Source organism: Saccostrea echinata, unplaced genomic scaffold (genome assembly GCF_033153115.1).
Source record: "Saccostrea echinata isolate AGI-Se365-2 ecotype Australia unplaced genomic scaffold, CSIRO_AGI_Sech_v1 ptg000015l, whole genome shotgun sequence".
NCBI classification, from domain to species: domain Eukaryota; kingdom Metazoa; phylum Mollusca; class Bivalvia; order Ostreida; family Ostreidae; genus Saccostrea; species Saccostrea echinata.
Genome location: NW_026889764.1, coordinates 16,033,823 through 16,047,860, shown reverse-complemented (window position 1 = coordinate 16,047,860; position 14,038 = coordinate 16,033,823). Strand labels below are relative to the sequence as shown.

The 14,038-nt window shown below is 31.4% G+C and overlaps 2 protein-coding genes across 2 annotated transcripts; both read right to left on the bottom strand.

Moving 5' to 3' along the window:
• Positions 1-632: 632 nt before the first annotated feature.
• LOC133187593 (uncharacterized) lies at positions 633-3,679 on the bottom strand. Its single transcript, XM_061323017.1, has 4 exons — positions 3,588-3,679; positions 2,825-2,903; positions 1,558-1,712; positions 633-1,267 (listed from the first exon to the last, which is right to left on the bottom strand). Exons 1-4 carry the CDS (start codon positions 3,637-3,639, stop codon positions 1,047-1,049), a joined length of 507 nt encoding a protein of 168 aa, XP_061179001.1. The 5' UTR covers positions 3,640-3,679; the 3' UTR covers positions 633-1,046.
• Positions 3,680-5,305: 1,626 nt separating this feature from the next.
• On the bottom strand, positions 5,306-12,455 carry LOC133187595 (uncharacterized). The gene is made up of 4 exons (XM_061323019.1): positions 12,394-12,455; positions 10,252-10,318; positions 8,814-8,938; positions 5,306-5,531 (listed from the first exon to the last, which is right to left on the bottom strand). The coding sequence occupies exons 1-4, from the start codon at positions 12,443-12,445 to the stop codon at positions 5,332-5,334; spliced, it is 444 nt and encodes a 147-aa protein (XP_061179003.1). The 5' UTR covers positions 12,446-12,455; the 3' UTR covers positions 5,306-5,331.
• Positions 12,456-14,038: the final 1,583 nt, after the last annotated feature.

The following is a 14,038-nucleotide window of genomic DNA, read 5'->3' as shown; positions in this document are numbered from 1 at the left end:
AAAAGATTTAACAAGTACTACAACTTTACATTTGCATAGGGTATTCGAACAACTTAACGAATCATCAGACTTTGCCATTCTGCAGTAAAATCTCATTTTTTTTAGAATTTCAAATTTTTGACAAGTATTTTGCCGTAAAATAGTGGAAATTAAAAAAACAGATCATTATTAAGATTATGATAATGGACCTGTGTATACGTTAAAGCACGCTATCTTATCGGGAATGTTAGTGATGTAAGTAAAGGTGATCTTTTACCGACGAAACAGATTGATGCTACAATGTGATTTCTCTCAAATGTAATCCACAAAGAGTGTATTTTTGCAATAATTACAAATTAAACTTGTATCAGATTATACAGACAATCTTTATAAGGAAGATTACTATCCGTTGAAGAACATATAATATGGAGATAACGAACAGTATTCAAGCTCAAAGTCATATATTTGCAAGAGAACTTTGTCCTGTATAACCATTAAGCCGAAACGATTGGTTTAAATCCACAACGCGGACTTTTGCTATCGCGATGTTTTTCATATATGTGCATTGGTAAGCTTAAGGCATGAGCACAACATATTAATCGTATTTCAGAGCTTCAGTATTAATCAAAATTATTCCAAAATTATTGCTTTTATTATTCTTTTTTCATAAAATTTTATGATTTAAAAAAAAAATGTTCAAATGATTTCAAAATTTGTCTATCCTTGAACATTGATTAAGACAACATGTTACATATGAAGTAATATTACGAGTCAGTAGATTTATGCACCATTAACAACAATATAAACGTTTATCCTAATTGATTAAAGCGACTTCAGTCAGATCGTCTTATAAGCAGAACTATAGCTGAGGAAAGGATAATTTTTGATAAATTAATCGTGATGATTACATGGTTCTTGTAAATGGCTTTTTCATTTAAAATGAAATGCATACACACTGTCTTCCATGAAATCACAGACACTTCATGTTGAAATGCAACAGAATTACAGTAGAATCAAAAGAACTGACTGTATTTTCTTGTGAAATTTAAGGGCAATTAGCACATAAATTAATTGGTATTTTGTGGTGGTTGTCCCTGAATCACATTTTCAGCATAGGTGGGTGGGGGCATTGGCTGGGATACCGGGTCTGGAGGAGGATGTTGTCCATGCCCAGGATAGGCGGGACCACTAACATGTACACCCCATACTTGTGGCTGTGCTCCCCATACGTGTTGCTGTACACCCCATCCATGTTGTTGAGGATAGCTGGGATATGAGTTGTATGTTGCTAAAATATCAAAATCGAAAGAAAGTAATCAAGAATTTATTCTAAAATGTAGTGATGAAATTATAAAGAAGTAGCTAATTGATGTTCTTAAGGTGAAATGACTGAAAAGTTATCTATGATTATATCGTGATACTGTATACAGGGAAATTTTCGCCCCCGTTTTATTTTCGCCCCTTTTGACCTCGTCGCAATGGGGCGAATTCAAAACGGGGCAAAATCGTCTGCAGATATAAACGGGCGAAAATAACCTTGTATACAGTACTATTTTGCATTAAAGAAAATTAGTGAACCTGTTGTACTTATGGCTGAGACATTTGAGGGTTGAATAACCCGTCCTGTTGTTTTCTTCTTGCAGACAACAACACAGATAATAGCAACGATGACACACAAGATGATTAATCCAATAATTCCTCCAATAACGGCTCCGATGATTGTTCCAACAGGTCTGTAATATTTATGTTTTAAAATGAAATGCATAGATAACTTGGAGGATTATAAAGAGGGGCTTTTATCTAACTTAGGTATGTTAAGTATTGATTATTATACATAAATTTGAAGAAAACACTGCACTACTATATGTGTTTAATCAAGACAATATAGAAAAGCGATGCAATCTGTAGTTCTTCCTACAATATATGTTCAAAAGATGATAGCTTTAACAAGCATTCATGATCGAATGAATGAGTAAATTAGTTTAAATTGATTCTAAATTGCATATTTACTTATATTTACATTTGCAATTGTTTTTACTTAATATATAACACTATCTCAAAAAACGCGTTTTTAATCCAGTATAAAAACAGTTTTGTCACATGTCCTTAAAAATTCATTGTTCAGTTAAATTCATAGTGATCGATGTCTTATGTGCTAGACGTGTTCAACACATTCAGTTCATAACCATGAGGTTTGAAAAAATCAAATCATTTGATGAGTTTAAAACTTTAGTACACAAATATTTGTTGTAAATCAGTCTCAAATCTAAATATGTAATAACTAAAGGTATTATTTTAAAACTTTTATCAGGATGTAAATACGGGTTGGTACTGATCAAATCTACCATAAAGCCTGGATTGTATGGGATTTGATCACATGATCAACCCAAATCCCGATAAAACTTAAAAAATGAAACATTATTTCTGAAGAGAAGCAAATTAGGTTTGCTTCTGTCTGCCAATTCTGTTATCTCTAACCTCTAACAATTTCTTTTAAAAAAAACTCCCGACTACTACTGTATTATATTTGACAAGACTGTTGGTAACTTTTTTATCAGTAAAGCTCAAATAAAAATAGGCAGTCGTTTATCTGAAAGAAAGTGTACTACCAGCATGAAAAAGTTTATTTATTTAGCTTCAGCTTTTGTGTCAAGAAAGCCAAATATTCCACATAATTTACACTTATTTCAATTATGAAAACCTTGATTAAGACCATAGCTCTGATGAGCTGATTATTGGAATGGGTATAATATTTGGATTTATTAATTGGGAATATTACACATGTATATTCTGTCACTATTTCTTAAGCAACTTTGCTCTTAAACATCAAGTTGAAAATACTTACACTTCATAATAACAGTGGTAGTAGGAGGAATAGATAGAGTTGTAGTAGTTATAGTAAATACATTCACTCCCCACTGACGCTGAAAAAAAACCCATATCCTTATATACGAAACGAAAAAATATACAATATTTTCAGAGAAAAGGCTTAGTTTGTGCTCTTGTTAGTAAACAAGTGCTCAAAGCATCTCAATAAAAACATATTACCTTCAACAAAATAATTTCTTGCCAAACATTATAAAATAATTATAGGATGGAATGCAGGATCAGATATATGCTAATCATGATTCTTGAATCTAGAAAACTTATTTTTCCTCGATCCTCAATTAACAAAATCTTCATCATTACACTCATTGAAAAGCAAATACAATGTAAGAGCATTATTCCTCCACAGTCATTGGTATATCATCCAAGTTTGTCAAATTCCTGAAAATTCTATCAAAAAGTGATCATAATATACAATTCCATTCTTTGAAAATAAACATGGGAATTTGACATGTTTTGATAAACAATATTGCTGCATTCTGCTTCCTAAATCATTGATTAAATTATTCAAATATATACATGTATTACGAAACACAATTGTTGCCAAATCTGAGATGAATTCTGTACTTCATACTACTACTAATGGGTTATTTCAAAGTTATTGAAAAAATAAATTGCAAAACTCTCTCCAACCGATCAATATACGTTCTAGCAAAAATATTGAATGGGAAAGAAATCTGTTTTATACTGAAGTGCAGAAAACTTTAATTACTTTTTCTTACCTATTAGTACGGAAGGTAAAATGAGGCACATCAAAAGTATTGAAACGGTCATGTTGATTTCCGAATCAAATCACTACTTCTGTTTCGTTTTTATTGAGTAACGTCTTATCTATTTAAACTGTACTGTTCTGTGGTTATTTATTTGCATAGACTTTTGATAAAATTGAAAACCGTTAATCGATATGTAGAGAAACTAGGTCTAATTTTGAAGCAGACGGATATTTCCGGATTGGACGGGGAAATGAATGATGAATATGCAGTGTAGCAGAAAATAATAATTTTTTGTTTTAAAATAATTTAAAAATGACAAATAGATCGATGTAAAAATCTGTAACGTGTTTACTTTTATTAAACTTCAATACCCATAGAAAGAAAGTTTTGTAAGGAAGAGTAAAACAAAAGCTATTGAGGGTAAGTAGATAGTTATATGCATGTACTTGCAACCCTTGGACAATGAATACAACTGGGTTTTTTTTAATCATTGAAAGGGTCAAGTGTACTAAAGGTTAAAGTATCGTATAGTCGATCAAAATATGGATCCTCGCCTCAGTTTATGAGATCGTTTTGCTCTTGCAATGAGACAATATGTTAATTTTTTTTTCTTAGTGAAAGAGTTTTTTTTTCAATTCAGTATATGCTAATTTAAACTGAAACAAGGCTTAAAATCTAGGGAAAAAATGTTAAGGTGGATGACCTCAAACTTATAGGTTGCAAGAATATAGTGTGAGTAATTAACATACAAAATATTGCATTCTTATAAGTTGGTAGGAAAGGATGGGAATTGAAATGAGCATAATTGCGATTATTTCTGGAATTTTTTTTTTCAGAAAATGACTACTTTAGGTTATTTTTTTCGCATTATATATTGTTTGTAACTTGAAAATAAAAAAAAAAATCTCTCGCATTAGAAGCATAACCGCTTTTCTTAGGGTTAAGATATTTATACTTAGGCTCATATATACTGTTAATCATGCTAACACTTGTACTTAAAGAATGAGTGGTCTCTTTGCATTTATCTACAAAGCAGTTTATACATATACATGAAAATATGAAGTACAGTAGAACATTTCTACAATAGCAATGTCTTGTTGTCATGTGTCATGAATCAAAATTGGAGCAAAGATACGTTATTGTCGCCATTTGAATTTTGGCATCAAACTTGAGTGAATTTTAGATTACATAATCAATATTAATAGTAGGCGGGGCTATCGATCAGGTCCTCTCGATCGATCGATCGATCGGTCGGTCGATTGAAAGTCGAATAGGCTAAAACAATTACAGTGTTGTCAATACGAAATTAAAAGATTTCCTTAGTAAATATTGTAAGGACAAACACAATTTTAACAATTTGCTCAATTCTGCCAATGGCAAACCAACCAAACACGCTATCAGGATCACGTTTTAGAATAATTGTGTTCACAATTTCTCTTGCAGTTAGTATCATTGATTTATATTATGGAAAGAAATTAACATTTTATGTAACTCGATTTACGACTTTCTTTTCAGAAGTCTTAAGTCCACTCATTCTTTACAGTCATATCTAAAATAAAACAAGTCAAAGATAACTATTTTATACAAATACAAATTCATTAATTACCTGCATCTACAAAAACAGTTCATAAGAAACAACAGAGAGGTTGAGATAACAAAATTTTATCAATAATATAACGTATTTACAGATAAAACACAGAATTTCTTTTTTAAATTTATGCTCTAAATTCACAAAATTTAACTGAAGATGTTCTTAATATTTTGGACTACTATAGGAAAACTGATTTTCAACTGGTTGTCCGAAACCGTTTTGTTGTCCGTACTGCGTTGTTTGTCCGTACTGAGTTGCTTGTCCGTACTGAGTCGCTTGTCCGTACGTCGGTGGCAATCCGCTCTGAGGTTGGCCATACATAGATGCTCCTGGCTGTCCAAATTGCTGCCCAGGTGGGACCACTAAAATATGAGAATTTCTTTTCATTATTTTCATATATCCCCCATTTTATTCTGATACTATTAATACTGGTTTCTATATTTTTTTCCAGTTTAAGTTACCATATGATAAATGTTATATATATATATATATATATATATATATATATATATATATATATATATATATATATATATATATATATATATATATATATATATATATATATATATATATATAAGAATATATAAGAAAGGAAATTTTTATGACCAGAAATTGGTACTTAACTAGGAAATATAAATCAACATGGGTGGAAAGTGTTAAAATTCTAAGAGAGTTTATAATAATAGTACGGAATATTTTTGAAAGTTTTCTTTGGCTTCAATCATGTAAATAAAGAAAAGACAGTCATACCAACTAAATCTGATGGTGTATAAATAAAAAAATACGCTCATGAAAACGCCCGAGCTACATGTAATTATATTTATCATCGTAAAAATATGGTTTATTGTTTCAAATGACTTTCATTATGCCCCTTATCTGATAAATTTATATAGACATTTTAACATCATAAATAGAAGAAAAGTAGTTTATAAAAATTTTCCTAAATCATTATTCTTAGGCCAAGTACAAAATACAGTATTAAAATCTCTTTAACTTTTTTTTATATGTCAATGATTTCAAAGGAGTCCTTTTAAACAAAACATATATATATATATATATATATATATATATATATATATATATATATATATATATATATATATATATATATATATATATATATATATATATATAATTAGCTGCACTTATTTTCTATTCTGAAGAAAAAGCAAAGATCGTTATTTTATGCTCAGTCAGTGTTGAGAACCAACTTTTTTTTATGGAAATTATCGTTATCGCTACGAAAGCGTATTGCAGTCGATTGAAATTATATTTTTCTATTTTTTTATGTCCTATGTACAAGATACTAAGTCGTACGAACGAGATATTAAGTCGTGAGTACGAGATAATATTGTACATATACGATAATTAGTCGTACGAGCGGCATAAGTCGTAAATACGAAAATATGCCGTACGAACAACATATACTAATAATGAATAAGTGAGTACGACATAATAACTTGTATTATTACGTCATAATAAGTAGTGCATATGAGAACTGCTAAGTTGTAATAAGGAGATACATGTACTAAGTCGCTGGTACGAAATAACAAGTTGTAATTATTAGAAAATAACTTGTAATAACGAAATGGTAGGTCGCACTTACGAGATACTAAGGCAGCCTACTGACAGATAAGTTGACGTAACAGAGATTTCAACAATCTCGTTTAACGTCAGCATTTCGTGTGGTTGTTATAATGACCTTGTTAGCATATATAAATTTCATTTGGTCGTGACGTGTTTCATACCAATTGTTATGACTTTGTTTTTAATAAAATTCGGAATATTTTGTCTACCTGATCAATACGTAGGGTTCACGGCGGAACTGACCGATCGCCATGAGATGGTAACTCCTCCTAGGCACCAGATCTACCTCTGGAATTTTCGATGGTCCGTGTTTTATGCCCTGTTTACAGTTTTGTATTGTTTGTAGATTTTATTTTAGATCGATCACTGTTCGTTATCTTCTTATCTTCACTTTTTAAATTGTAATTTTGAGATGATAAGTCTTAATAACAAGATACTAAGTCGAAGATACAAGATACAAAGTCGTAATTATATAATATGCCGTAGGTACTAAGTCCTGATACAGAGAATACCCTTGCAAAAATTTACTATAGTTAACTATAGTTCACTATAGTTAACTATAGTAAAAACTATATAGTTAACTATAGTGAAAACTTTCATACTTTGATTTACTATGAAACTTTACTCTGGAACTTTTTTTGAGATTTCCAAGCTTAGCTTGGAAATAATATGTGAATATAAAATTAATATTTCAATTTAATATAAAAAAAATGTGCATAGTAAAAATACTTTGATTTACTATAGTGAAAAAAACTTTGATACTATAGTAAACTATAGTGTTACTTATAATAGTACTTTTCTGTTAGGGTAGTCGTAATTACGAAATATTTAGTCGTACTATCGAGATATTAAGTCGTAATTACGAGAACATAGGTCGTACGAACGACATATTTCAAGTCGAGTATTCGAAGGCCTAGTAAGTTGTAATTACGAGACATTAGGTAATACGAGCCGCAGAAAGCGATGTTTTGAGAAGTGCTAATATTCCAATCATGTTTTTTTTCCACAGGATTCAGTTCTGTGGGTGAATGTTTAATCCCCTTCAGTTGTCCATGTTTCTCTTTGATTCCGTGCCGCGCTCTACTGAGGATCAATAAAAAATAAAGTACACAATGTATTTCAATTTTTTCACTCATTTAAGCATTGTTTCATTTCAGATTAAAAATAATTTAATTTTTTTTTCTTTCAACTCATCATACCAGCAAACCTTATCGAACGGCGAGTTGTCAATAAATAATAGTATTCACAGGATATAATTGGCACGCTATTCAAGAAATTATCAAATAGAACTTTTACTAAAGATACTTGTTACCTGGTTATCCGATTGAAGAAAAGTTATTCTAAAAAATCAGTATTTAAACCTTCAAAATATATATTTATAATATTTATTGATTTAACAATGTTTAAATATGGACTTACCTTGTTATTTTGACATATTATGTCGTACCTAGCTTATGTCGTTCGTACAACTTAAAATCTCGTAATATCAACTTATGTCGCTCGTACTACGGAGTATTTTGTAGGTACTAATTTTGATTCGTAATACTGTTAAAATAACTCAATTTATCAATTTTCTTGATAAAATATACAATTGTCTTTTAATTTACGTTGTTAGGTATTATTACTAAGTACTATTATGTGCATAGGCCGAGTCTGCAATGGGCCGACCTAGTAATAGTCCGACATTGTTATAGTCCGACTCTGTTCTAGTACCCGGTACTACATGTACAGTGTACATATCTCGTAATCACAGCTTATTATCTCGTACGTACGACATAGTATCTCGTTCGTGCGACCTTGTACAGTGTATCTAGTATATACATAGAAAAATATAATTTCAAGTAGCACTTATAAGCTTCTGTATCAACACAGCTACTTGAACATATATAAATATAAATTGGATTGTGATATGTTTAACCGGAATATGAGGGATTATTGATACAGCAGAAAATGACAAATTACCACAGCCTGGGTTGGAAAAAATGTTCTGAGGAATTATTTTGTTTAATGTTACATAAAAATGAGATGTAATTATGTATCCGACTTTTACTTACTTTGACCAGGATATGTTCTTTGTTTTACTTTACAACATCCACATTTTATACAGATTATTATTACCACTGGAACGGCTAGCATTGACAAGCAAGAGACAACAATTATAACAATCGTCAATGCATCTCTGTAAACGAAGAAAAAAAAACTTCAAATGCTTATATGGGACTCGGTGCATACTTTTTTGAATTAGAGGTAATTTTAATTTTCTACTATAATGGCATTTGTTTTTACATCAATGATATACATGTAGCAACAATTTCGAAAAGATCCATCAAATTAATGGAGTATTTGAACAGAAAAGTGTATGAATGAACACCAAAAGTTGGTGCCGTTGCACTTGATAAAAAAAGTGTAAAAGAGTGTACACAATATATACTCTTACAGAAAGCAAATTTTTCTGGCGTCTTGATTGTGGAATCTTTAGACTGACAGATAAGTTGATGTTACTGGGATTTCAACAACCTTGTTTAGAATCAGTATTTCGTAAATTCTATAGTCGATATAATGACCTTGTTCGCAAATTGAACCTTTCATTTTGGTCGTATTTTTGCTGATGTTTTTCATACCAATTGTTATACTTTTGTTTTTATACTAAATTTGACTATGGAATAAAGCGTCTACCTGATCAATACATTGGGCTCAAGGCGGATTTTTACTCCTCCTAGCCACCTGATTCCATCTCTGGAATTTCCAGGGGTCCGTGTTTTATGCCCTCTTCACCGATTTGTGTTCTTTGTGGAACATTTTTATTTAGATCGATCACTGTTCGTTATCTTCTCCTTTTTCATATGTTACACAAAGGGTAGGGCATTGCTTTTTATATATATAAAGAATGTTCTGATATGCAGTTATTCATAATGACGGAGATCAAATCCGTCGCGTGATCGGGAGGCCCGGGTTCGATTCTCGTTCGTAAACCCGCGTCAAATCTAAGACAGAAACATAGGTAATGACTGTTCCTTCGCCAAACGCCAGGCACTAGAAGTGAAAGTCACGAGTCTTTCGGACGAGACCTTAAACACTGAGGTCCCGTGTCACGGTAGGCGTTTGGCACGATAAGGAACCCTCATGGTCAATGAGTGCCGAGTGTAGGTCTAAATTTGAAGCCCTTCACCGGCAAACAGTGACGTCTGGGTATGGGACGTTAAATTACATACAATCAACCAATCACATCCGTCATCTTACATATCTGAACCCCGTTTTACAAAAGAACTTAAGACTAAGACCAAAATTTAATTTTCGAATAATTTTCTGTCTCACAATAATTTTTAAATAGTTTTAATCTTTCTCAAGAAGTAGAAAGGTGTTTCTATGCAAGATTTTTAAATCAATTAAAGTTTTTTGGTCTTGGTCGTTAGTTCTTTTGTAAAAAGGTCCCCAGGGTAATAAAATAAAGAATGATATTAATTAATAATGAAACGTAAAACACTCTCTCACAGCCCTGTGGAGACGTAGGATCTTCGAGATCTGTAGGCTCCTGACGCAAAATCCACCACCTCTGTAACTGTTAAAAATAAAATTGAAAAGAACACATCAGTCAGAATGTAAAATTATTATTTTTAATTCTAATTAATAATCTGTATATATCTTTTAAAGTGCGACATTACATATAGAACGGTCTGTGTTTGGGATAAATTACACACAGTGAACTTCTTTAGTCGAATATGTGAAGTATGCAAAACGCGTTCAAATAAAAACAAAACAAACTGAAATGTCAAGTTGTGCAAATCATTATTGCATGCTGGAGATTTGTTTTCCGTACCTTGCTGTGAATCCCTTTAACTCTTTTGAAACATCTATTTAACAAAAGGCCTATGGGCCACATCGCTCACCTGAGCACTTTGGCTAGGAAAAAGCAGAAATCAGTTCAGTATTGAAAAGTTTAAAGGGGGATGATTTGAACAAACTTGAATCTACACTCCCTGAGGATGCTTCATAATTAATATGACTAATAATGGCTTTGCTGTTCTTAAGAAGAATTTTTTTATTGATATATCCTTAAAGTGACACCGTGACGGAAAAACGCGAAAATCGGCAAAAGTAGAATTTATGCATGACATGCAAATTTTGTTCAGTTCTTGAAAGCATTAGGATTCAGAAAATTACAGTTTCAGAACCTAAAAATCTACTTTAATGGAGAAAAATAAAAGTAAAAAAATCTTTGTATAACCCAACACAAAAATATTGCTTCACTTCCCCCTCTTTATTGTACGCATGCGCTTCAAGTTGAAGAATATACTATGTTTTTAATTCCATAAATATATATGTCGGATGACCGAGAATTTTTATACAATCTTCAAAAAAGATGATCAGAACTTATTTCTCAATTTAATGTTGTTTACAAGTTTCACGCTAAAAATAAAGGACGCGTGACCTTGACATGGTGGACATTTACGATAAAAACCAAACGATAGATACAACATTTGTTTTTCCGGCACTTACATTTTGCAGCTTTTTTCTTGCTTTACAGTGCAGTTGATTTGCCAAAACTTTGCTATATTCATATTTCACATAAATCTTTTGTTTTCTGATACAACTTTCTTAAAAGAAACACATGATTTTGACATTTATATAATTATGTTCCCCTGGTATGGCCCCTTGATACTCCTTGGGGGGGGGGGGTGTCATGATTTGAACAAATTTGAATCTACATTACCTGAGGATGCTTTATATTCTTAAGACCAATCATGGCTTCACTGTTCTTGAGAATAAGATTTTTAAAGATTTTTCCTATGTAAAACTTTGATCATCCAATGTGGCTTCACCCTACCCCCGGGGGTCATGATTTGAACAAACTTGAATCTACACTACCTGAGGATGTTTCCATATAAATACGACCAAACATGGCTTTGATGTTCTTGGAAAGAAGATTTTTGAAGATTTTTAAAGATTTTTCCTTTGTATTCCTATCTAAAACTTTGATCGCCCACTGTGGCCCCACCCTACCCTCGGGGTCATGATTTGAATAAATTTGAATCTACACTACCTCACAATGATTCCACATAAGTTTCATATTTTCTAGCACAGTGGATTTGAGAAGAAGATTTTTAAATGATGCCATTAATTTTTCACGAATTCCTAATTACTAGTATCTCCCCATGGAAGTAGCATGGCCCTTCATTGGAACAAACTTGAATCCCCTTTATCCAAGAATACTCTCTGCCAACAGTGATTGAAATTGGCCCAGTGGATCTTGAGAAGAAGATAGAAATGTGAAAAGTTTACAACGACAACGACGATCACAGACAACGGACAAATTTCGATCAGAAAAGCTCACGTGAGCCTTGGGCTTAGGTGAGCTATATATAAAAGAGATTTGGACATCGTGTTGTAAAATACTAGTAGGTATTATTGAATACTCTCTCTATGGTTTTCTAAAAAAACTCTTAAAATGTCAAAAAAAGGTAAAAAGGTATGAACTGGAACTCTTTAAAAGGAGGTTACATTTTTTATGTTATCCATCATTAAACTGAGTGTAATATAGCTGTGTGTACACACAACCAACACTCCTTATTTAAGAAATTTTCTGGACATTATATAGTAAAAAAACGAATTAGAAATGTAAAGTAACATACTTACATATAAAGATTATTAGAATAAGGATCCGTAAAATCATTTTTCCGCTTGTCATGTTGATACCTTTATTAAACCCTTCGTACCGAACTCGCAGGTTTCGAAATACTTATGACCTAAAAAATAAATTCCTCGTGGGAATATCATGTTACTATTGTATTAAGTTATGATTTTATCTGTGCAGTTGAATATAAATGCAAGACCATTGTTGCATTTATTATGGTATCGAATTTTTTTCATTTCTAGATAGGACTAAAATCAATAGGTAGATATTGTTTACGTTTGCTGTCTTTATATTTCATCTGCCTAGCTGACTGCATCATTTCTAACACGGTAAAGAAATAACAATTGTTATTGAAGATATCTCCATTCTATGGTTTTTCGTTTTTGTAAATAGATTAAAAAAAACCTTATCTATTGATAATATTTACAAAATGTTGAAATTTCTTTGTACCAAATGGATTAACTTAACCTGAAAATTGTAAACACATTCTCAGTACTATGTAAATCCTTGATTCATATGTGAAAGGGATCTTCCTATATAGAACCTTGTTTATTTTATAGATATGAGGAACTTTCAATAATGAATCAAGGTACATGAATATTTTATTATGCAATATCTGTTCTTGACAATCAGTAATAAGACTAAAGAGATTGTTTTCCTGGTGATTCTGAGATTATTGATTTCCTGAGTCAATATCGAATAAAAATCATCAACATGAAAAATCATGAAAACAGGAAAAGTTTAAATGTTGGGTTAAACTAATAAATACATTTCAGCTGTCCTTACATGTACCCTACTCTGTTTGTTTAGCTTTTGTGTTTCACTGATCGAGGAGTTCGACCCGTGATTTATACCACAATTAAATTCCTTTCTTTAATAGTGCAGAAGGTTCACATCTAGGTCAAATCCGAACTAAACTAAAAAAGTTTTAAAACACCATGGGTAGATCGATGTCGTGACGTCTATGGTAAAAATAGTTTATGTCTGCATTTATGCCACCGAGGATCGAAGGAGTGTAATGTTTTATTCCTGTCGATCCTTATGCCTGCGAAACTTTTAAACTTGGTTTTAACTTTTGAAATGTAGTAGGTACACTCTCCAAGATTAGCTCCCATAATTCTTGTAATGTCCTTTCAAAAATCGTGCTTGTCTGTTTGTTTGCAAGAGTTTATATATACTAACCTGACTGGTATCGCTTAATATATAATATAATCTGTGCGTTTACCCCTAAGAGAAAGGAACTAAAGTAAACTATAAATAACTATAGTTTACAATAGTATCAAAGTTTTCACTAAAGTAAATCAATGTTTTTTACTAATGTTAATCAAAGTATAGTATTTTTACTGTGAATTTCAGATCGTTATTTTTTTTTAATTCTTAGAATCAATTTCCTTAAATTAAAAGAAAATGTTACTTGTAAATTTACATATAATTGCAAAAATTTACATCATTGAAATATATTTCAAAAAATATTAAGGCTCTAAAATTTCAAAAAAGTTCTAGAATAAAGTTTTATAGTTAATCAAAGTATTAAAGTATTTACCATAGTTAGCTATAGTAAACTATAGTTAATTATAGTAATTTTTTGTTAGGGCCGGAAGTATTTCCGGGGGAGGGGGGTTGAGTTTGAATTCATTGGGATTTTCA